General features: G+C 41.8%; 1 protein-coding gene and 1 long non-coding RNA gene across 4 annotated transcripts in view; one reads left to right on the top strand and one right to left on the bottom strand.

Moving 5' to 3' along the window:
- Positions 1 to 153: 153 nt before the first annotated feature.
- Positions 154 to 24,195, bottom strand: LOC137469172 (uncharacterized). Its single transcript, XR_010996386.1, has 3 exons — positions 24,046 to 24,195; positions 17,793 to 17,893; positions 154 to 1,086 (listed from the first exon to the last, which is right to left on the bottom strand). It is a non-coding gene; the product is annotated as an uncharacterized lncRNA (long non-coding RNA).
- Positions 3,129 to 24,195, top strand: part of FER1L6 (fer-1 like family member 6) — a 77,206-nt gene continuing 56,139 nt past the window's right edge. Inside the window, exons 1-3 of one of the 3 annotated variants that reach the window (XM_068181653.1) lie at positions 3,129 to 3,249; positions 23,124 to 23,206; positions 23,898 to 24,024. In XM_068181653.1, coding sequence (XP_068037754.1) covers positions 3,230 to 3,249; positions 23,124 to 23,206; positions 23,898 to 24,024 — 230 coding nt within the window. In that variant the 5' untranslated portion in view covers positions 3,129 to 3,229. Of the gene's footprint in view, positions 3,250 to 14,942; positions 15,086 to 23,123; positions 23,207 to 23,897; positions 24,025 to 24,195 lie in introns of those variants that run through there. The other 2 variants (XM_068181660.1, XM_068181645.1) reach the window with 2 other exon arrangements.

Below are 24,195 nucleotides of genomic sequence, written 5' to 3'. Positions count from 1 at the left end.
GCATCTTTCAGGGTATTAGAGAAATAAAAATACCTAGAATGAGATTAATGTCATTTAACCTCAAAAAGGCCCCCTCTAGTTCATGCTGAGCAGTGGGGCACAGCTCTGCTGGTCTGCTCTGCACAGGCACATTAGAAAGCCCCCTGGAGTGCTGAATTGAGGACAGCTGATACCTGATTGATGTCTGTCAACATGAGAGATGATTCTCCCACCTTAAGATCAGTCAGTATCCTATATGTGAAGGAAACTACATAAATTCTGTAAGGTAATGACCAGTGGCAGCTATAATATCCACTGAAGTAACTATGCTCCAGAAAAATGCCCAAAATAATTATGAAGTGAAAGAGCTCTGCACCATGAAAGAAAAATTTTCTTGAATGTGGGAGCTGAACTGATTGAGATTACCCATAATTGCTTGGAATGACTTTCCAAAAAAATTGAGCTTCCGTCTTTTGTTTTATTTCATTCGGTTTTCAAAACTGAGCCCTGCAGCATTACCTACCAAAAACTAGTGGGTCACACTCAGTCCTCCTGCAGTGCTGTATTAAACCAAAGTGGAACTGTATGAACACAGGCATCTTGTGCCATTAGAGATGCCATGGAGGCCAGCCACCCATAAAGGTTGGTAAGTATAACACAGGATCCATGACATCTACCTGTTTCCGGAGCAGGGAAGGGAGAACAAGCAGGATGGTCTGAAGCACCACAGATGGCACTGGTTGCCCCTGTTGAGCTGCACTGCTTCCTTTGCATCCTCATTTCAGAGTCCAGGTCCTCTCCTGTTTCCAGCTGCTGTCCTGATGAGCATTCACCTAAGCACACCTAGAGCCTTCCTCAGAAAGCTGCTAGAACTACTTTGTCAGGATAAACATATAACTGGGTAAAGAAATGAAGAAATTGCTCACCTGGCACCTTCACAGACCACACAAGGGAACATATGAGTGGAGAAAAACTGTTTAAGATTGTGGTTTCATCTGGTTCTGAGCCACCCTGGTGGCTCTATCTTCCCTGCTGTCCTTTCTTCTGTTTGCAGATGCATGATGGCTCTCCCTCCTTTCCTCCTGGCTCCAGACTCTCTGGTTCCTCCTGGAAGAAGTTCTAAATTGTCCATGCCTTTCTGGTAGATAAACTGTCTCAGAGGAGTGTTGCTATAGTTGGTGTAACATATGCATGAGAAAGATGGTTGAGAGCAAAAAGGGGACTGATAAATGGGAATACTGCCCTCATCCCTTCCCAGCAGCAAAGAGCTGTTAAATTAACTCAGACTGTCATATGAAAACCCATCAATGCTAAATGTCTACACTATGGGGTATGAACGTGTCCCTGTGAGTTTTACTTAGCACTCAGAGCATCTGGGTGTGTAGCCAAGTGCTAAAACAGCCATAAGCCCTAAAAAATCAATTAAGAAAATACTAACAAAAGGTAAAACCCTTTACTGTTTCTCTCTATCATAATATGTTTTTAACTAAGCAAGAGAGCAGTTCTTGTTTGGAGAGGCCTGAATTAACCTTCACGATGTAAGACATTCCTCTTGCCAAATAGTCAGGCTTTTCTTTTCTTTCTCATTTACTCCTTAATATTACTCTTTGGTAACACTTAGACAAGCTACTGCACTAAATAGCAAAATGACTACATATGCAATGGACTGCTCAGTGACACAGGTCCCCTCTTTTTGTGCTAATTTTATTAATTACAGTGGTTTCTTTATTCTTTATTCATTTCATGCATTTTTTAATACATGGGAGATGTTTACTTTTGCAGAACCGTGGAGCACAGCATGTATATACATGTTTTTATATGAGAAGTGAAATGATGAGCTAGTTAACAGTCTATGTATTTGCTCAGCAGGTTGATGTTCAGGTAATTTAATTAGGTTAAACAAGACATTGCCTAAACTGTGTCTGTGCTTTGTCCCAAAGTCTACACTTGTATCACTTCAGGACTAATGGAAATATTGCATTGGATGTATTGCTGTGAGACTGTAGAACATAATTTGCCACATGAATAATTTTTAAATGTTATAGCATGCCTGCAAATGCCCCAGGGAAATAAGAAACTGAAATGATTCCCACTCAGCAGCTGCATAAGCTGTAATTCAGAGAAGATGTATGATCAATACCTCTACAGGGAGTAGATTTTATCCTCAACCCATGCTGTAAATCCTGATATGCCTGCGCACACCATACTCGGAATATAGCAGAATATAGGATCATAGGATGGGATCACAGGAGAACTGAGCAAGGGCTTGTGGGTGGGCTCCAGTTCAACCTCCTGCTCAGAGGAGAGTGATCCATGAGTGCAGACCAGGTTGCTCAAGGCTTAGTCCAACCAGGCTTTGAAAATCTGCGAGGACAGAGATCACACAGATTCTCTGAGGAGGTTGTTCTGATGCTGGGCTGTCCTCATAATAGAGGTTTTTTTTATTATTGTTTGTTTTGGTTTGGTTTTTTTTTTTTTTTTTTTTTTTTTGTTTTTAGTTCTATCTGGGACGTACAGGGAACAATAGCTCTGAACCCTGGGAGGACCTAAACTAAACAAAATATTTCTTGTGCCTATCCAGTCTACCAGTCTCTGATATCTTGGAGTTAAAACCTCCCAAGATTCTGTTGATTTTGTTGGGATATTTGTACACTGGGGAGAAAAGTCTGGACTGGTGAATCTGGAGAGAGGGTCCACACATGTGGAGAAGGAGCAGGAGTTGTGTTAGTGCAGCAAATACCTGGTCCACATGAAGCCCTGTGAAAGGATATACACCACCCCCAAGGATATACACCAACCCCCAAAAACCCACCCCACTATACCCCATTTTGGCATTGTTGCACCCCAGAACATCAGGCTATTGTGCCTCTGGAGCTGTTTTATGAGCCAGAACACTGGCTGAGCCAGGAGCTGATCCCACCCAACTGCAGCAGCATGGTAGGAGGAGGAGAAAATGTCTCTGTAAAGGAGCACTATGAGCCAAAACCACAGACTTTTGCTAGGCTTCAGTAAGCAGCTAACAACACTTGTACACTTCAGTGCTTTGGGAAGCCTTATCTGCAATAACCATCATGAGTACAATTCAGTGTTTAAACAGCCTCACCCTGCCGTGGCAGATCTCTCGGTGGGTTAATCATAAACACAGGCAGAATCCCTATGGCAGCCAAAGGAAGAAGACTGGAGAGTCTGGCGTGTGTGGGATGAGTTGCTGAAGGCCAGCTTGACACCAGACAACAGGAAGGTGTAGGAGATGGAAGGAAAAAAGCCCAGGTAATGTCTCTTCTTGGCAATGAAAATGTAAGACATCTGCAGTTAGAAAAAATAAGGTTTAGGAATACCTAGAGACCTAGAATTTCAACATTAAGGTGCTTGCATGAGTGTTTAATTTAAGTCAGCAAGTTTTGTATTATTATTTTTTTTGGTTTGAAAGTCTTCAAGGTAAGCTCATGAATTCTACTGAACTACAAATGGGAGGAGATGAATGGCAAGCGTATTTTCTTGCATCCTTAGATCTTTCTTGTCCACTGTTTTCTAGAATTTTAGTGTCTTCAGGATCACTTTGCTTCACACTTGGTGTGCACTGACCCAGCAGTGCAAGTTAAGAGAACAGAAATCCCTTGGAGCACCCTGGTCCAGGACTGTGGGGCTTGAACGTGTAAGAGTGGTTTCTGTGTCTGCAGCAGTTGGCTTAACATAGCTGTTATCTCTTCCTTGAATTTTGTGATTCTGCCCTGAAGAAGTACTCAGAAACAGCATTGCTGTGTTTTGTACGTAGATATATAGGTAGATACATATAGGCATCAATTTATCCATTGAGAATGTCTTTTGATTGCAATAGGATGCATCTAAAGGCAAAATATGGCACTTAAATCTTTTAATGCTCAGGTGCAGCAGCTGGAAATAATCTTACTTTCGTGAAATTGATCTAATTCATGAGCTGGGAATTAGCTCTAGTTTTTTAATTGCTTGTTTTTCATAAGGAAAGGTTACTGGCTTTTTGCTGAAAGAGAACAGAGAAATATGTGGGTATTTTTGTCTTTGAGCATATGCAAATATATATATGCATATATCATGTTTATTCATATGTTTATGAATTTCTGTTAACAGTAAGATTATTTAAATAAGATATCCTGCTTGTAGCATATGTTCTTGTTTCTACCTTCTTTTGCAGTAGAGCTGAATGTGGATCTAGAAAACAAATTTTGCCTTGGCTGTAGAACAAACCCAGAACTTTTTCATGGATTTTATAGCATCTCTACAGACTCAGAGATATGGAACTGAGACCTAAGCTTGGCCAAAGTTCTTAGAGATTTTGACTTAGAATTTTATAAAATTTATATTAATAGAAAATAGATGGTAGTTATTAAATAAATTTAACATAGTGAAAAATTTTAATTTGTTCCTCACCCTAAATTCTAAGACAACTGCACAAGGTTTTTCTGTGTGTAAAGAGAAAGTAATGTTTTGCTTTAATGATATGCTTCATTCATTGAAACAATATAAGAATATCTACCTAAAACTAAACTAGCATTAACTCTGGTAAGTTTTATATAATTTTTTCAATTTCTTCTACTGAAATGTATTTTTTCTGCTGATATATATATATATATATATATATATATGTGTGTGTGTGTGTGTGTGTGTGTGTGTGTGTGATTTTGGAGTCCAAGTTATTTAATATTCTGTGGGACTGATCCTGCAGACAAGGGATATCTCCATCAGAGAAGAGAGAATTTCTAGTTATTATCACATAGATATTTATTCTGCATTACCATGGAATACCTTTAAAGTTAACAAAAGGGCTTGTCACAGAAGAAAGGCAAGAGGAAGGTGGGTGGAGTTATTTGGATTAATTTTAGGTATTATGTTGTATCCAGGCTGCTTGATGTCCTTGAGGGAAGTGTTCCTCCTGCAGACAATTCACATAACTCCACATAAGCCTTTGTGGCTGAATGCTCTCTGGAAAAGCCTGTCTGTCTCCACTGGTCTTCTAGGAGGATCCTGCTTGCTAATGTGCAGTGGGACCAAACCCTGGCTCCCTCCCTCAATCCCAGCAATGGTAAACATAGTGGGGACCTTTATTTCTAGTTTGGATCTTTATTGCTGTTCACTACAGCTCAGCAGGTCTGTTAGGGACTGCAGCACAAGGAAAAGCAAAGCAGTTGTGCTAGGGATGAAAAGTTTTTAAAATAGTGAATATAGAAAATTACTTCAGGGATATATTGCTTTCTCTTTGAGTCATACAAGTACCCTCAGAAAGTTTGCAGACAACACAAAGCTGCAGCTGATTCACCTGAGGGAAGGGATGTCATCCAGAGGGGCAGGCTTGAGGAGTGCATCTATGTGAACTTCATGAAGTTCAGCAAGGCCAAGTGCAAGGTCCTGTGCATGGGCTGGGGCAATCCCCAGTATCAGAACTGCAGAATGAGTGGGTTGAGAGCAGCCCCGAGGAGAAAGACTTAGAGATCCTGGTTGGTGAAATATTGGACACGAGCTAGCAATGTGCACTTACAGTCCAGAAAGCCAAGCATGTCCTGGGCTGCGTCAAAAGAAACTGGCCTGCTGGTGATTCTTCCCCTCTGCTGTGCTCTTGTGAGAGCACACCTGGAGTCCACTAGCCCCACTGTCTCCAGCTCTGAAGTCTTCAACATAAGAAAGACTCTTGGAGAGGGTCCAGAGAAGACCATGGCAATGATGGGGGGCTGGAGCACCTCTCCTGTGAAGAAAAACTGAGAGAGTTGAGGTTATTCAGCCTGGAGAAGAGAAAGGTCAAGGGAGATCTTACTGCAGCCTCTCAGTATACAGAGGGCACTTAAAGAAAAACAGAGAAAGACTTTTTACCAGCAGCTGTAGTGGCTGGACAAGGGGCAATGGTTTTAAACTGAAGGTCAGTAGGTTTAAGTTGGACATAAGGAAGAATCCTTTTGTTGAGGGTAGAGAGACACTGGAGCAGGTTGTCCAGAGGAGTGGTAGATACTCCAGACTGGGAAGTGCTCAAGACCAGGTTGGATAGGGCTTGGGGAAACCTGGTCTGGAGAAAAATGTCCCTGTCTGTGGTGGAGGGTTTGGGCTGAATAATTTTCAAAGTTCCCTTTTAACCCAAATCAATCTACTATTCTGTGATTTTGTGAATAGAAGACTAATTATTCCTCTGTATATTTATATACAGGGGCATATTAGTAATTCCTCCATCAATCTTTCTTCATATAATAATCAGTATCTTCTTTCATGTTTGTTTGCTTTTCTTCTTTAGTAAATAGTCCTGGTAAAATATGAATTAAATTTGATGCAGACCCGATTCCTCACAAGAAGATCAATTTTTATGTGGAGACAGGCTCCTTGCTAGACTGCATGGACAGGTATTTTTGACCAGCCATTTCCATCTCTGACACTTACAAGGCTTGTGAAAATTGCAGTGACTTGGCTGCTTCCAAGCATCTTGAGAAATACTGCAATAAGCAGAAGAACTTGGTTCAACCAAATGTGCTTATTTTTGATAAAGTGACTCATACCCCCAAAGAGCAAACTTCTTTGAGTTCCACCCTGTGAAGGGAGGATGCTCTCAAGGACATTGATGAGACGGGAATATTGGCACATAAAGATGCTACTGTAGGCATTAGTAGTGTTCTAGACATTTTTACAGCCTTTATTTGAGCAGCTTCCCTCTAGCAACAGTGAAACAAAGGAGTAATACTGATAAACAATGTTATATTGATGGCTGTGGTAAAAGGTGAGAGAGAAGATATTTGTCCAGAGCTTTCAGGCCCTCTCCTTTGAAAGTGAAAACTATCTTTGATTAAAGGGTGATTTTGTGGAAAATCTGGACTGATCACACACTTTCTTTTTACAAGTTTGGATTTTCTGGTAGCAAATGGAAACTGAGTTGCTGCAGCACCAGAGAAGACCCATTTCCAGTCCAGTTTAAAGGCATTTTGCAGCATCAGTGCGAAGCACATAGTCCTGGTTTCAGCTGGGATACAATTAGTAGCTGATACAGTGTTGCAAGATTTGGATTCAGGATTGAGAATAATGTTGGTAACACACTAATTTAGTTGTTCTTGAGAAGTACTTACACTCTGTCAAGGACTTTTCAGCTTCTCACACTGCCCTGCTGGTGAGGAGTCTGGAGGTGCACAAAAAGTTGTGAGTGGACACAGCTGGGACAGCTGACACCAGCTGATCCAAGGGATGCTCCATACCATGTGGCATCTTGCTGAACAATATACTGGGGGAACTGACTGCAGGTGGTGTCCTGCTGCTCAGGGACTGGCTGGGCATCAGTCAGTGGGTGGTGAGCAAACTGCATTGTGCATAATTTGTTTTGTAAATAATAACAACAACAATTATTATTATTATTATTATTATTATTTCCCCTTCATTTTTGTCCTATTAAACTTCTTTATCTCAATGAAAGAGTTTCCCCTTTTTTTTTCCTGTTCTCTCCCCTGCTCCACTGAGGGGTGGTGAGTGAATGGCTGTGTGGTGTTTAGCTGCCTGCCAGGGTAACCCAGAACACACATGTAGTGTGGCACTGATCAGCACTTCCAGAGGGTCACTTGGTGCTGGGTGGCAGCAGCCCTGTGTCCCATTCATAGCCTTTGGAGGATCCCTTGGATTTCCACAGGCAATTATCCTCATGCTCCGTAAGTAATTGTTCAAGGCGTTACTATTTTTCTCTCTCTCTCATGACTGGTTCAGGACTGAAGAATAAAGAAGATTATTTGGCCTGGCAGGGCACAGTGAAAATCAAGTGACCTTGCAATGATTGCTGTCTGGACCAGAACACAATTACTGTAGCAGCTATTCCATAAAATATTCCCTTTAAACTTGATATCTATAGAAATGCTGAAGGCAGCATCCACTCTTCTGGTTTTCAAAAGATATGTCTGTTATGAAGATAATCCTCTAAAATCATACTGAAGATTAATTTGAAGGTTTTGCAGAATAGGAGGTTATTCTGGAATATGTGACTGGTAAGCTCTAGCATTTTACAGCCCCACTGAGTCAGAAATAAGAGTCCTTTGCACTTTAAGATAAGTAAGATACGCATCCTGTTTCAAGAAATCTCAGAGTCACAAGCTGCTTGCCTCTTCATCTAGGAGCATCTTTTACATTGGTCAGTGATGGTCTTTTCACTTTTATGGACTGGAACTGAGGAAGGGACAACAAGAACAGATTTATAATGGAAGAAGATATCTAAAAAGAAAAGACATCTAATGTTGGCAGTGTGGGATCACAGGGACATAGGAACTGAAAAAGTGTTGTCAGTCCATGGACAATGCAAAAATCATAACTTTAATCTCATACATAGGCATTTGTAAATAGAGAACTGTATTATGTGCTCAAGAATTGTCAGTAGCTTTTGGTAAAACTCTGGGAGGGCAATGTACATTCCTTATCCTCCACATTTGCCCACCAGGACCCCTGCTACTGGATGTCTGTACTTGTCTTGGTAAGGTGAGCTACAACCTTTCTGAGGCAGGAATAAAAAAGCAGCTCTGTGCCAGGTGTAGTGACTTTGGAGCTGCTTTGTGCTCACAGCTTTTTGTTTATGGAAACCAACCTGCTTGTCCTCCTGAGCACTGTTTGAACTTCATGTCTGCTTGGTAGAGAATCTCACTGTGTGTGGGATAAACTGAGATGCTGAGCACTTCCCTCAGCAAACAGTCTGACTTTGTTCCTGTGTCAGAAAGGATTTATTTACAGGGATTAATACTTTCCTGCCCATTAGTCAATGGTTATGTTCCAGTGCAGACAATCTACTGATAAAGCAGAAGCATCTTTGCAAATGTCACTGTTTAATTGACATTCACAGTATATTTTATGTCATCACTGGAGGGTGATGACCCAGACAGCAGTTTTGGGGCTATATTGGTGGGCTGCATTTTTTGGTGATAGCTGTACCGGGCAGAAGGCAGAGCCTTGTTTCCCCATCAGAGTATGTGAGAGCTCGCAGCGCTGCTGTTGGCACTGACAGGGTTTGGTACAAAACAGGACAGCCCTAAGTGTGTTTCATATCCATGGCCCAGGCAGCCATCTATAACCAGGAATGCAAGGGAGGGAGAGGAATTAAACCACTGTGATTTAACTCATACCTTGACAAGAGACTAACCTCTGGCTTGGGATTAACAACCACATCCAAAGCACACATAATACTGTGGGCCAAGTGCACCCAGATGGGAGTTATGATTCCTCTCCTTTTCTAGCTCCACAATAATTTGCTGACAAATCTTGATAATGGACTTTGGAAAGTCAAAGACTAGGTATATTGTGAGTACTGTAAATAACAAGGCCCCTGGGAAGAGGTAGATTGCACAGCTGCACTGCAAAGCCTGGGCTGAATACTGAGATCTGGCATGGCCTGGGAAAGGTTGAGCCACTGCCTGTGAGAAATGGCTCAGCAAGGGATGCTTGTCTGCCTGGCTCCACAGAACAAGGCTTGGCCAGGACCAGCTCCTGCCCCAGGCTTGTTTTAACACTCACAGGGCACTAAGGTATCATCACTGACTACAGGCTGATTACAGACCCTCCTGGCTGAGCTGGCACTGAGACTGCTCTGTGACTTGGCTGCTGAGCAGGTTTATTTTGCAGACCAGCACAGCCCTAAGTCTGTCACTGATGCTTCATTACTTCTGCAGATACAGTAGTTTTTATGACTGCAGAAGTAGAACCAAAGGCATTAGGGGGGTCTGAGTCACTTTGTGCTGCCTGAGCCACGCTGCAACACCTGCTGTACAAGCAGGGAGGTGGAAGAGGAAGCAGGGGCACAGAGACCTTCCAGCAGCTGCTCACCTGCCTTGAGCAAAGCTGGGATTACAGTTCAGGGCTCTTGAGTTCCACTTCCTCTGCCCATTTGTATGTCTTTATCTCCCTGAAAGAAAAGTTTTTAGTAAAGCAACTGCTGAAAGATTGAGTTAGGGATGGTATCAGAACACTGAGGTACCCCTGGGCAGGGCACTGACTGTAATACTTCATTTCCGCAAGCACTTATATTTCTCAAATTTTAAATATTTTCCTTTACATCAAAGCATGCATCTGTTCAATATTCAGGAAGAAATACACTCACTGAGGGTAATCCAACAGCATTGTCCCACACAAGCCAGGTCTTGTAGAGGCTGGCAGGTTCTGACTCTCCTTCCCTGTGTGACCACCTTGCAACCTGCTCCCCAAAGATGTAGGAAGCACTGGGGAAATGCTCTTGCTCTTATGGCCCTGTACAGCCACTTCCATATCTGCACTTCTCTTGGCCCTTGGCCAGCTTTGCAGCATCACTTACAAAAGCCAAATTCTGTTCTTTTTACTTGGGTCTATCAAATCTCTTTATTTCTTTTCAGCTGGATCATTAGTTAGATGATCCTGTATTGTTTTTGACATATGCATTCTTCTCTGAAAAATTAGAGAAATCCCATTTATAGGGCTATGCAGTCACTGAGAGAACACACCAATTTATACCTGCTGAGTAGACAGCCTATTTAATGTCTTTTTCTAACCTAGTATCACTTTCTCAAAAAGAGGTTGTTCCAATGCTTTGAGGACTCCCTGTCAGCAGACAATTTATGATTCTTGTTCTCTGACTTGCCACAAAAGGAAGTCACTACTGTTTATAGCTGCTTGCATTTGGCAGCAACACGCCAGTTTGGTCCCATCTGGAGCCATAGAATGGTTTGGGTTGAAAGAGATCTTTAATGGTCATCTGCTCCCAATGCCCTGACATAGGCTGGGACACCTTCAACTACATCTGGTTGCTCAGGGAACTGCCCAGCCTGTCCTTGGATGTAGAGATGGGGCATCTACCACCTGTCTCAGTGGAACAAGTGGCACCAGGTCCCTCAGGGTTTCAGAGATGATTGAGAACAATATTCTGCACCCATTAAAGAAACCAAACACAAAACATGTGGATCACTAAGTGCCCAGGGTACTTGGGAGGAACCATCTTGTCCTCAGATGCACCAGCCCATCTCTATAAATGCTATGGTTTGATCAGAGCACTTTTCAAACATGGAAGTCTGGCTCTCTTCCCATGGGAGAGGTACATCTTTTAAATCCATCAACTGAAGAGACCACTCAAAGCTACACAACTTTATTGCTATGGCAATAGCAATAAAGGAATGAGGATGGAAATAGACTCCATATCTTGACTTTCTTCTCATCCCTGGCCTTCCACTGGAGGCTGGACTTAGCCCAGGTCTGGTCTACTTTTTTATGACAGGAGAGGGCCTGAGTCACTTTTTTAACATATTGACTTACTGAAAACCTCCCCTTATGTAAGCTTTCTATTTCTTGACACTCCTAAGTTGTCAAGTATTGTATAACTTGGTACTGGGCACAGCCCCCACCTTGATTTATCAGGCAGCTCAGAGAAACACCCATTCTGTAAATATAAGGGAGTTTCTGTTCAGCCCCGGATTTATAAAATGAACATGCCAGAACTTTCTGTCCTTCTGTTCCTGTGACACAGAGCAGTCAATGAGGCAGAGAGACTACTGTCCTGTGGTGCCTGGCTGGGGGGTTGAGGATCACAGCTGGTGCAGGGTTGTTCCTGCTGGGTGACAGTGGGAGATGCAAAGCTGAACTTTGAGCATGGTGGGGAAAAAAATATTTTAACAAGTATTGCTGAGGTTGGATTTCCTATGGGAGGGGAGAAAAGGGGCAAGGCTCGGGAAAGTGTTCCCCCTCAGGCAGTGATTTGTGATGTGTTTTGTGATCTGTGATGGGCAGCTGGTGAAGGCAGGGTTCCTGTGGGGCTCTTTGCTGCTGCTTTCCTGAATGAACACCCCAGCTGGAAACAGCCCCCTTTGTCTTCCAGCAATCTTAACAGGATGCTCTTAATCACCTGCTGATGAAAGTTTCACTTTTGGCTATCCCCACTCTGAAGCCTGTTCTCCCACCCTCGGGGATGGTGCCCCTCACCCAGCACTTACTGTGTGCCCCAGCAATCAGCAGGAATATTATGGTGACCTGTTTCACTGTCTTTGATACAATGGCAGGTAAAGACCAGCACCCCACTGTGTTTGGGTCAGGGTATGTTCACAGAAAGTCTCAGAGAGTCTCACAGAGTCTCTGGAAGTCTCTGAGGAAGCCTTGAAGAGTTTTTAGTTTCACTAGCAAAGAGTGAGAGGAATGGAATTGTCAGTACTGTGGTCATACAGGTAGGAAGGATCACAAGGTCTGATTTCACTAATTTAATGTCTAGCTTCTATGTGGCAGCCATGGCTTTTCTAGTGAGTAGTAATAAATGGAAAGGATTGTTCCTGGAAGAAGACTCTCAATTGCATCATGTGCTCTGCCAACATGGCTTGATTTCAGAGTATGTATAGATACACACATGGAGTCTGCTTCTGCCCTACTTGTTGCACAGCAGTTTTGGAAACAAACTTCAGAAAACATGGGCTGAGGTTGCACCTGGAACGTGGTCCTTACAGCAACAAGAACAGGAGATACCACCCTTACAGCCTTTCCCTGCTTTTACAGTGCTCAGTTATAAAACAATCTGTGAGATTTCTTGCCAGCCCTGCCAGTGTGGAGGCACATAGACTGAGGAGCAGTGTACATGTTTACATCCACTTAAAAAAGCCCTGTTGGCAGCTGTTGGCAGCTCAAGGCAGGCATCCCATATGGCCTGAAGGCTGATTTACACCTCTTTACATAGTGAATCTTAACTGTTAAGTTTTGTAAGTCTGAAAACATATCCTATAGAAAAGGAAGCAGTCGAGACAAACTTACTCTCTACTTTTTCCTTCAACAAAGTGAAAGAAAGAAGAGAAAAAGAAAAAGAAAAAGAAAAAGAAAAAGAAAAAGAAAAAGAAAAAGAAAAAGAAAAAGAAAAAAAGAAAAATAATTAGGTCAGGGCAGCTGCCTCAGCTTTTGCCACTTAAATGTTAATTGAGTCCTCAACACAGAGCCACCATGTCCAGCTGAGCAAAGGGGATGCTATTGGATTATTTCAGGTCTTATGGGAAGATTTGCCCAATCAGAAAATAAGTTTTTTGAGACCTGGATGGTGTAGGGGCCTTGCAGCTTGGCAGAGAAGCTCTCTGGAGAGGTAAGCAGAGTTTGGTTGCCTGACAGGATGTTGGTGAGCAAAACTGATCATCCACTGAGTGTAGTTGGGTGCCCAGGACTCTCCCTGACAGCTTTCTCCTGCAGTTCTGCATACTTGGTTGCAATTTCTAGGACAGGGTAATGAAACCATTCTGTGGAGGTCATGAATCATTTTTCAATTCAGCCATGCAAGAGGGATATTTTTTTCTTCTTTTTTTTTTTTTTTTTTTTAATTTTAGCAGACCATGAGCAACCCCTCCACTGAAAGGGCTCACTGACCTCACCTGTGTTTAGGATTTCATCTAGGAACAGGGTGCTTTAAAACCTCACTTTGGTGAAAGTGCTTTGGAATGGCTGTGCTGTGTGGGGTGTCCCAGGGGACCACACCACTCTGCTGGCAGCCCAGTCTGTCTGGACTGGGTGTGCTGTTATCTGCAAAAATGCAAGAAAAGAAATTGAAAAAGAGTATCCCCAGTAAAAGCCAGCACAAGAACTTGGGGCTAATTGCAAAATTCAGAAGGATGAATGAAAAATAAAAAAGCATTTATTTTCTGCTCCAGTGGAGAAAAGGAAATTTTGCATATGCTTTCTAAAGATACAGGAGCATATGAGATATATGATTTAATTACCATTTCTCCTTTGAGCAGAGCTGTGCTCAATCACTTAAGTCAAACAAGAGTGTAATGGATGCTGGTGAAGGGCAGGGCAGCTTCTGGACAGCTAGGCTGGAATCTTATTGAACAGAAGAAGAGCAAATAAGCCTTACCTTCAGAGGTAGCCATCTCCCCAAATTCCACTGAAAGAAACAAAAGGATGGAGAATTTTGACCCTTGTTGATCAATTGGGTTAAGCTGCCTATTGTAGTTTAATTTCTCTGCATTTTTCACTCCAGCAGAATTACTGATACCTCACATGGTACAGGTGCTTCATCACTGCAGGGATCTTAATTATGTATTTTGTGAATAATGAATCCTCCTGCTGGGGTTCAAATACTTCATTCCAAAGGTGTCCTTAACGAGATGTTTACCTCACAGAAATATAGTGTCCTCTTTAAAGGCTAGCTGCCATTAGACAAGGTTAAGAACAATGTGAAAACTGTTTGAGAAGTGCAGAACAAAAGTGATCTTGTGCCTCTGTAATTTGTTCTCACCAAGGACTGAAGTATGTCCAAGAGGAAATGTCAAGGAAGTAGATGTACTTACAAAACTGGAGACAAGAACTGTGACTAATATGATGGTTTATTAACTAACAGATATTAAGCCTTAGAACTGGGGAGGTTAGAGGAGTAGAAGGGGGAACCACAATCCAGAGCCTTGTACATTGAGCTGCAATAGAGAGAAGTTAGGCAAGATATGGGTGGGAAAAGAAAGTAGAGAAAAATAAATTATGTCCTTATTAGAAATGAGTGAAATACAAGAATACTTTAGATAGGCCTATTTAGATAGGCCTTTTTCAGAGAGTGGTTGGTTACTAAGACTGTCTGAAATCTAAACTTTTCTAGGTGTCTTGGTGGGTGTGGTAAGCCTGGTGGCCTTTTAGCACGGAGCTGTTGTTCAAGAGCAGTGCATGGCTTCCACAACAGACTGGCTCCTGCAGATCTCTGCAGAGCAAGAGGAGTTAATGTTTGCACTGAGATAAGTCTTTGTTCTTGTTCACTATTTACCAGATTGACTGAGGCACCACATTTGCTACCAGCAAGAAGCAAACTTAAAGGCAAATAGAACAAGAGGACACAGCCTCAAACGTGATCAGGGAGGTTTTAGATTGGATATTTTAAAAAATTTCTTCACTGAAAGGGTTATCAAGCAATGAAACAGGCTGCCCAGGCAAGTGGCTGAGTCACCATCCTGGATGTATTTAAAAGACATGTAGATGTGGCACTCAGGGACATGGTTTAGTGGTGAACTTGGCAGTCTCAGGTTAATGGTTGGACTTGATGGTCTTGGAGTTCTTTTCAGCCTAATGGGTTCTATAATCTTGGAGAGCCTGTTCACAATGTAAAAGGTAGAGACTGAAAGAAAAACAGCAGGATGGAGCCCTCAACAGTGGTACCTCAGGCCCACAGGTATGTCTAATACCCTCAGGAAAGTCTTCCAAGGTTTAAATTAAATCCAGCTAATTATAGCTAAAGACTTTTTCTTGAAGGAAAAGAAAATCAACAAGTCCTTTAATGCTTGTTTTATTTGCTCCTGGCGGGGGGGGGGGGGTGGGGGGGGGGGGTGTGTGTGATTATTATTCCCAGTAAGAGCTAGTCTATAATGCCTTGTGCTGTCTTTAATAATTTCTAACTGCACAAAGTCCTGGGAAGCCTTTCACAGTTCAGCAGGTGAGGGGTCAAGATCCCTGTAGGGGGAATTAAGAACTCTAAGAGGTGCAGGAACAAAAGAAAGGACCTCTCTGCATGTAACAACTGCATTCTTTATTTTGCAGGCCTGTGTTAGTATTTAGTAGATCTGTTGCCCATCTCTTGTGTATTGACATGAGAAATGTTGTTGAATATGGGCAATAATTTGCATCTGTTCAGGATGTGGCTTCCTTGTTGTCATGACTCATGATGCTTAAGGATGCTAAATGTCAATAAAAAGTCATGGTTTTCTGCAGGAGGGCCAGGGTTTGGAAGAACTGAGGTTGAAGGTGCCAGGGTAGATGGCCAGTGTTTGCAGAGATACCTTGCTGTGGTGCTGTTCTTCCTGAAGCCTTCTCAGAGATGGAGTTTTAGATAATTTGTGGCAAAACTGCACAGTTCAAAAGTTCAAATTATAGGTTGCTCAGAGTGCATATCAGTAGACCTGGTATTTCTTCTTCTGCATCTAGGGAAATATTTTTTTTTTAAATTAAAATGCTGAAAAACATGGAAGCAACTGTGTCAAACCAGTTTCTGCCTGCCAAGAAGGGCCAATGGTGGATAATTGGAAGTATAGTTTGTGAAAAAAGCTTGTTTACTTGTGTGAGCAACGCCCTCAGCAGTTTCATAGACTTAGAAAGTTTATGAGCTGGATGCATATCAGACCCTCTGTCCACAAGCTCCATAAATGTGCCTGAAATCTCCTTGAATTCTCTAACTCAACGACCTTCTTTGCAATGTGTGATATATATGTCTCACTGAAGAAATCCCCATTTGTTCACACCCTCATTTGTTTTAAGCTTGTTGCCTGATAATGTCATTGAGCACTGTGGTTTTGTGGCTTGGGGAGTGAAACTGAGACACTCCTTTTCTATCCTTCTTTCCATGTCACTCATTATTTTATAGCTCACTTCCAAAGAACACTTCAGGTGTGGTTAAACAATTCAGTAAACCCAGATGCCTCTCAAAGACATGGTGATCACATGAGACTGTGTGAGACTGTGATAATTGGGAAAGAATTCACCTTCCTGCTGAAGTGTCCTCCAAGGATGGATTAATTTTTTCACTATCAGGCTTTATGCTGGATTAGGTATAATTTTGGCTAAAGCTTGTGCTATATGCTTTGATCATTCAGACAGAAACATGATAATGAACCCATACCTGATTCAAATCCATGCCAGGTGACCCAGCCATGCATGGATTTGGTATTTATGATCAAGGAATGACCAGAACAGGAGAAACATCCTATGAGGTCAGATCTCATATCCATCTGGCACTGTGCTCTTCTCCAGCAGTGGCGAAAGGGTGGGATATTCAGGGAGAGCACATGAGCCTGGGCACTTTCTGTGGTCCATTCTCCTTAGCATCCAGAATATTTTTATCATGAGTGTTAATGGGTACATTCCCATCCAGTCCTTGTAGTATTTTCAGTCTTGTTTCAAGTGCATCCTCATTCTAGTGTTGTGTGTTATGCTTTGTAAGAAGCTGCTCTGCTTTCATCCTATTTGCCCATTGAAATGTATAAAATTTCATCCTATTCTGACTCAGTCATCTCCTCTCCAAATAAAGAGTTACAGCTCTTTCAGTCTGTCATAAACTGACTTTTCCCATCCTTTTTCTGTGCCTTCTCTAACCCTGTTGCCTTATTTGAGATATGGAGACCAAAGCTGCACCCAGTATGTGAGATGTTAAACTGATTTTTTTCTGTGATCCTGCGTAATGACCCTGTGTAGGTTCACCAGTTCTTTAGAGGCAAACTGACACTCACTCCTTTCTTTCTGACACCTGTTCTGACAACACCCAGCACAGTGTGGATGTTTTTAACTGATGCTGCACACCGAGCTGCTAATTCAGAGACCACCAGGGGTGACTCTGGGACCATCTTCTAGTGTTTGGTAGCCAGTTCAGAATTTCTCACCCATGCTTCATTATTTTTACCTCACTGCACCACCTGAAAAGCTCAAGCTATGTTCTCTCTCTTAGGCTAAATAGACTCTGCCAGGACCCTCTTTTGATCACACTTCACAGTGTTTTCTCTGCATTGCTGAGTTTTAGTTTCCTTTTGAGATAGGAAGACAAAGCAATAAGCTGTAGCAAATGCAGTAAATTAGCGGCGTAAGATGTTCCCTGCCATGTTTTTATTTAATTTCTTATGCTTTCTAATGGCTGATTTCAGGCTTTGACTGCTGCAGTGCAAGAAAGAGAAGTTTTACACAGAAATAGCTACAAAGATAGAAGAATTTCTCCTGAATAGCTATTTTATAGCTCATTCTTGAATGTACAGAGCCAGTGTGTAACTAATCCTGACCACTGTATTGTCAACTTGCAATTTTGTTTTCTTATGGGGGAGATATTAATAGTTGAGACAAGACATGTAAAGTCACAGTGTCACATAGATATGAAAAACCCCAAGATTCAGAACTGACACCTGTGGCTGCCACAGCTGTTTTTCAAATTGCAGCTTGTCATAAAGGATTCTGTATTCACCTTCTTGAAGAGCTGAAGCTTTCCTATTTTAAATCCTTGGACCTGTCAAAACAGCAAAACCAGGGGGAAATCAGGAAAAGTGTAAACAAGTTAAGACAGCTCGTAAAAGCTCCAAGCTTTGAAAGAACCACATCAGAAATGATGGACTTGGGGATAAAGGGAGGTTCTTTGCTGAAGCAGGATGTAGGATTTGACAGTATACTGAACAAAGCAACCCTGCACTGGGAAACAGAGTGAATTAAATTACTAAATAGGTGAAATCTTCCTTCAAATTCTATAATCCTGAGAAAAGAAGGCATGAAATGAATACATTTTAACCACTCATTAAGTTTTTTTTTTTTTGCTTTCCATATGCCCAAGATCACAGAATTTATTTTATTCATGCCTCCTTGATAATTAAAGGTAGTGCAATAAATTTCTTCTCTGGGACTTCACTTATTATCACAAATGACATAATGTCTTAATAAAAAATGGTTGTGAATTAACCAACTGTGCTTATGTGACTGTTTTATATTTAGTAGACTTTTCATTTTGAAGCCACATCTTTGTATTGTAATTATATTTTATTATTTGGAAAAATAGATTTAAGGTATGAGATAATTTCCTCGATTAGTACATATTTGGAGTGTTAAAATGAGCCAAGAGTCATTCCTACATTGCAGGTTTGTTTTTGGTGTTTTTTTTTTTTTTTAAAGAGAACTTGTGTTTATTTAATGGAAATTAGAACTACTCATCTGTTGATAATTATTCAGCTAGTGCAGTACTGGTTGATCTACTGAAAGACTCTTTTGAAAATGAACTTACATTGAAAGAAGTGGAATTTTAGGGAGCTGAATAATAACCCCACCAAGACATCTTAAAAAGTGCAAATAACAAAATCTAAAGACAAAAACCTACCTATCAAATTTTATGTTCATGTGTAGGAAGGCAGCAGGTTTTTTTTCCTCTTTCTTCAGTTTCTGCTTCCCCAGCCAAGGCAATCACTGTACCCATGGCTTACAATCTTGAGGCACTGGAGCTGGCTCAGAGACGAAGTGCACAAACCATTGTCCCTGAACTAAATCATTTTGATGGTTCCAAAAGGTTTGCTTAGACTTCTGCTTCCAGGGAGGAAGGGACTTGGGGGGAAAAAGCAGGGCAGCTGCTCCAATAAGGACTTCCTGCTGCCAAGAGCACTGGCAGCTCACTCAGCCTGTCCATGTGAGAGCTGGAGGGTCCTGGGAGATGTGCTGGATAAAACAGGCTTTGTATCTGTGCCTGTCCTCTGTGTGTGCAGATCCCACTCCCTGGTTTCATTCCTCTCTGCCCACCAGGAGCACAGCTCACACGCCAGCACAAGGGAAGGGCATCCCAAGGCTACAGAAATGGAACTTGATAAATATCTTGATCTAATGTAGCTAAGCCCAAGTCTGGGTTTTGCCTGACTGAGTTCTGGAAAACTGCACAGAGAGGGGGCTCTGAGGAAGAGAACAGAAGGTCCCTTCTCAAGCCACACATGCCTGTGTTTAGATGGCTCAGTTTATTCTTCCAGCTTCGTAAGTGATGGAAAAATGTTTTCTGCCATCCCACAGTGAGTGCCTAGAGTGAGGTAGATAACCTGCACCCTAGAAGTGTCACCCTTGCGCCAAGAAAGACATAAGAACAGACGAGGACACGGCGTAAAAAGGAAGAAAAGAAGGCTTTAATGGAAAGGAAGCTTCGGCTTAAATAGACCAACACGACACATTCTATTTGATTGGTTAATTAATAAAAACAACTTGCTCACACACTGTCCTTGAGAGGAACAGAAAAGCAAGGTGGAAAAACACCACCTGAAGATTATTTAGACTAACAAGTTATCACATTCCTACAACTCCCTAAAAATTCTCACAAGCCACTGTGAGAAACGTTTGCTGTTTCTCTCCCTGGCCAGGCTGACATCCACCCTAGAAGTGCCTGTTTGTCTCTGGATGGCTCATAACCATTCCCACAGCAGGAAGCCAGTCTCCTCTTAAGTCAAGTCTTCAAGCAAACAGGCTTCTCAAAGATTTTGTTCAAGAAAATACTAAGTTTAAACAATGTGGAGAAACTCTGAGGTTCAGTATTAGTAAGGTCATTTGAACTCTCCTGCTGACAGCTCTGAAGCAGATTTTTTTGCCAACTTTCCTTTAAATTAGACTGCAAATTGCATTTATTGGATATCTAAGAGAACATTATGCTGTGCAAGAAGTGATCATAAAGCCTCTGTGATGATGGGACAGCTTAGATGAAAAGGAAGAACATGAAAGCAATTTTTTGGGAGCTGAAGGCTGCCATGGATGAACCTTGACAAGAGGAGAATGAAATTTGTGAGTCTTTTTCTCAAGGTATGATAATTAATTCAGAGACCCAGTGGACCTGTGGCACTGATAATAGGAAATGAACAGTTGTATTTACAGAAGTGCAAATTCAACATGGTCTGAGTATAGGCAAATGCTGTGGTATGGTTGATGTCTCACTCTTATTTACTATTTATATCAGGGAAGCCTCAATGGATCACAGTCATAAACTAAGGTCCACATTGGACTGTGCATATGCAGAAAAGAAAAATTTCCCCTAACTTCAGATTTTCTTACAATCCCCATGTGAAAGGAGCTGAGACACTTGGTCCTCTTTGAACTAAGAAATGTTCTTGATTAGCTGAGATGGCTGATTTTTAATTGCTTCTAATTAAAGCAATTAAAACAGGAAACCTCTTTGTAGCCTGTAAGAATTCCTTCATCTGCCTTCTCTTTGGGCATGAAATTGCTTTATTCTATCTCAAATATCTTGTAGAATCCAGTAAGAAGCAAAACCTCTACTTGTGCATTATGTAGTATATGAGGGTTAAATCTTCACTTAAGTTTGTGAGTAATACCTCAACACAAACAACCTCCAACCTCCCCACAGGTCCATGACAGGTGAATGAGTTTTTCTGCACCCCAAGCCTCTCCTGATTTCCCATGTTTGTGCCTCACTGATAGCCAGGAGATCCTGGGGGAACACGGGAGACATTTCCTCACAATATCTTTGGGATTTACCTAGAGGTGGCACAAAGTTTTATGCCTGGTTTAGGGATACAGATGTGTATGTATAACTTTAGGGTCATTATCTGGTATAACTGCATAGAAGATCCAGACTTTCTCTTTTTAAAATTTTCACCATCTTGAGCAACAAGAGATGGAATAATTTTCAAGTTTTCAGCAGTTGATTGAATTTATGTCAAAACTGCAGGGAAAAACATTTTGTGGAAATCTGAAAGAAAGTTTACTTTTTTTATTCCTTCCATGAGAACAAACTGTCTACCACAAAAAGCGTACCCATAGAACACTTTCAGCAAGCCTAACTGGTTATATTGAGCAGTGTGGATGTTACCCATGTGCACAGTATTAGAGTGCACACACTGACACTGGCTGACAAGTCGTTTATATATCAAAGTGATGGAGCCTGTTGTGAAGGATTGATTCATTCAGTTCCCTGAAGACTTAATTTACTTAGTTTAGACCCTTAGAGAGAAGATTCTCTCTGGCAAATCCCATGTACAGGGAACGTCACCCTGCTCTCCTGCTGAACAAACCCACGCTCTTCTTTCCCGTAGCTGAGACTTGCAAGTGACCTGTGCTTGCTGCCTCTCTGGTGCTGTCGAGGGACACATCTCTGCATGGTTATCTTGGTTAAGGTAACCTCTGGGGTCAGGGACACATCTCTGCATGGTTATCTTGGCTAAGGTAACCTCTGGGGTCAGGGACACATCTCTGCATGGTTATCTTGGTTAAGGTAACCTCTGGGGTCAGGGACACATCTCTGCATGGTTATCTTGGCTAAGGTAACCTCTGGGGTCAGGGGTGCAGGAGAGCTCAGATGCAGCCTGATGTCGTTTGTGCCCAAACTTCTGTCAGAATGAAAACCTGAGACTGAAATCTGGTTTACTTCAAAGATGGATTTTGCTCTTGGCACCATGCAGTTATCCAAAGCCTGGCTAGTTCTCTTTCTGTTACCCTGTGGCACCTTCTGCAGTTCTGTCTTTAAGCAGTTTCAAGTGTTATGTAAACATAAGAATCATGGAAGGCAGCCCAGTTAGCACATCTGGCTTTATTAATGGCCATTTTCTGCAGTCACCCTCTGACTCTTGCTTTGCTTGAGGCCTGTATTTGTCTGGGTGCTACATTTCCACTCATACTGACCAGATTTTAGGATTCTTCGGCACAAAGAAGTTGTACATTTTCTGCTATTGTACCCTACATTGCTGACATTCCTCTTGGGCTGGCCAGTAAACTTAATTTGCTTGCTCTGAATACAACCTTTAAACATTACCAACTTCCCTTTCCAGTCTGCAGTATCTTTTCATCCACAGCTTGAATTTGCAGATGATTTAAGATGTTTGAGCACTGGCTACTATCAGATTTACTCAGCTTGTTGATGACTAGTTGGACTGTGTGCTTCTGCAGGTAAATTTTTATACTTGCAATAATTTAAGCAAATAAATCCTCTGATGACAGGGGGAAGAAAATTTGCTGAATATTTGTCACTGCATGCTTGTGGCCAACAAAGAACCTGAAAAATGCTGCTGTTATATGAAATCCTTTGTGTTTGCCTCTCACCACTTGGTTTGTTTGTCAGTACTGTTAATAGCACAAAATTTTCAAGCAGCATAGATTGTCTCTCCCTCTGAAACATGTGGCATATTTATTTTCTTGTAAGAACTGATGCTAGGCAGAAGCACCTCTCTAACACAGCTTGAGGAGTGACCCTTGTTCAGGCTTGTTCATTGCTTTGCTGCTGAAGGGGAGTGAGAACTACCTAAATTATGTGATTTATGTGCCACAGATACAGTGGGTGTAGTGGGTGTCCTGACCAAGGTATTTACACAAATGACTTTATCTCAATTCAGTGGAAAACTGCTTTTGTTCTGGATCCTCTAATCTGCCTTTTATCTCTGGTCTTGTCACCAGCATAAGGAATGAGCTACATGTGTGGGAAGTCAGTAGATTGGAACCTTATCTTTCATTTCCTTTCTTTGCATGTGCCATCTTGGTTTGAACAGAAGTTTTGGCTCTTGTCACATTCTGTTTGCCTGTACATGGCCAAATTTTAAAAAGAAACTACATTAGATGAAGCAAAAAGTCAGAGCTTTCTCTCGTTTGCTAAATTCAGAATATAATGATCTTGCTTGGAAATCAAAACTCCCTCATAACAACTCCTTGAGTTAAATTTGAGTCCAGTACAGAGAAAGGTTTGAAAATACTGCACTGATCAATTTTATTTACTTTTTCAGAAAAGGGCTGTTTGCTGGCATGAAGCTGAAGAAGAAGAAAAAAGGCGAGAAAGGGCTGACTATTGCAAACAAAGATGCGTTAGGTAAGCCTCATAAATCAATATTTCAACAGGGATGAGCAGGTGGTGGGGGATTATATTAGATCTGATTTCATGTGAACTCATTTGAATTGTGTCTAAAGGCTTAGCATTGATAAAACAGACTGTAAACTCCTTATCACTCCCAAATAAACAGAGAGCTAATTCTTTTTACATTAACTGTTTCATGAAGTTCACGTTCAGATTCTGTGAGTTCATACTGCTCTATCTGGTACAGTAAACTAAAAATGGCAGCCTGCCTCTTACCATAGAGAGATGGCATATTTTTGAGGTGTTTTTTTTTTCTACTTTACAGGTAGATAATTTACTACAAGTGTGTAATTCCTCCCAAAGTTCTGCTTCTTTTAGAAACCATAAAGACACAACCTTGCATAGGCTGTGATGGCTGAATGGGCTGGCTCAATAAAGCTGGCAGCTTGACTCAGTAGTGTGTATGTGCCTGTTGTGAGTGCACACAGGGTGAGGAGAGTGGCTACAGCCACATAGATATGGGAAATGGTTTTGCACAGGAGGGGAGCTGCTGCTGTAATCAATGCTGCTCGATACAGACCACAAGAGTGTCTCTATAAATAAAATATTCAGTTAATGATGATAAATTCACTGCTCTTCTCCAAGTGAGTTTTTGCTACTAGAAATCAGATGTGGGTTTTACTTCCTTGTCTGTTTTCTTCATCAGGTAATCATGATGAGATTGCAAATTTTCTCCACGACACTCTTGGAAGACAGGAAGAGGTAGAGGAAGACCTAATGAACAGTGATGCTCTGTCCACTGCTTTTGGATCCTTAAGCCCAAATAGGAAAAGGTGCTCCTTCATATATCTTACCTAACATCCCCCTCAACATCTTTTCCACCCTTCCCGGGAAGGGCATTACCCTTGAACAAAACATCTGACAGAAAATCCCTTTGCTGACAGCAGTGATCCCTTCACTCTCCTCTCCCACATGACAGAGTGGAATGCATTTGTCAGGTCAGT

The sequence above is a fragment of the Anomalospiza imberbis genome, chromosome 1 (genome assembly GCF_031753505.1).
Source record: "Anomalospiza imberbis isolate Cuckoo-Finch-1a 21T00152 chromosome 1, ASM3175350v1, whole genome shotgun sequence".
Taxonomy (NCBI): domain Eukaryota; kingdom Metazoa; phylum Chordata; class Aves; order Passeriformes; family Viduidae; genus Anomalospiza; species Anomalospiza imberbis.
The sequence above is the reverse complement of the archived record's forward strand: the minus strand, read 5'-3'. Positions and strand labels throughout refer to the sequence as shown.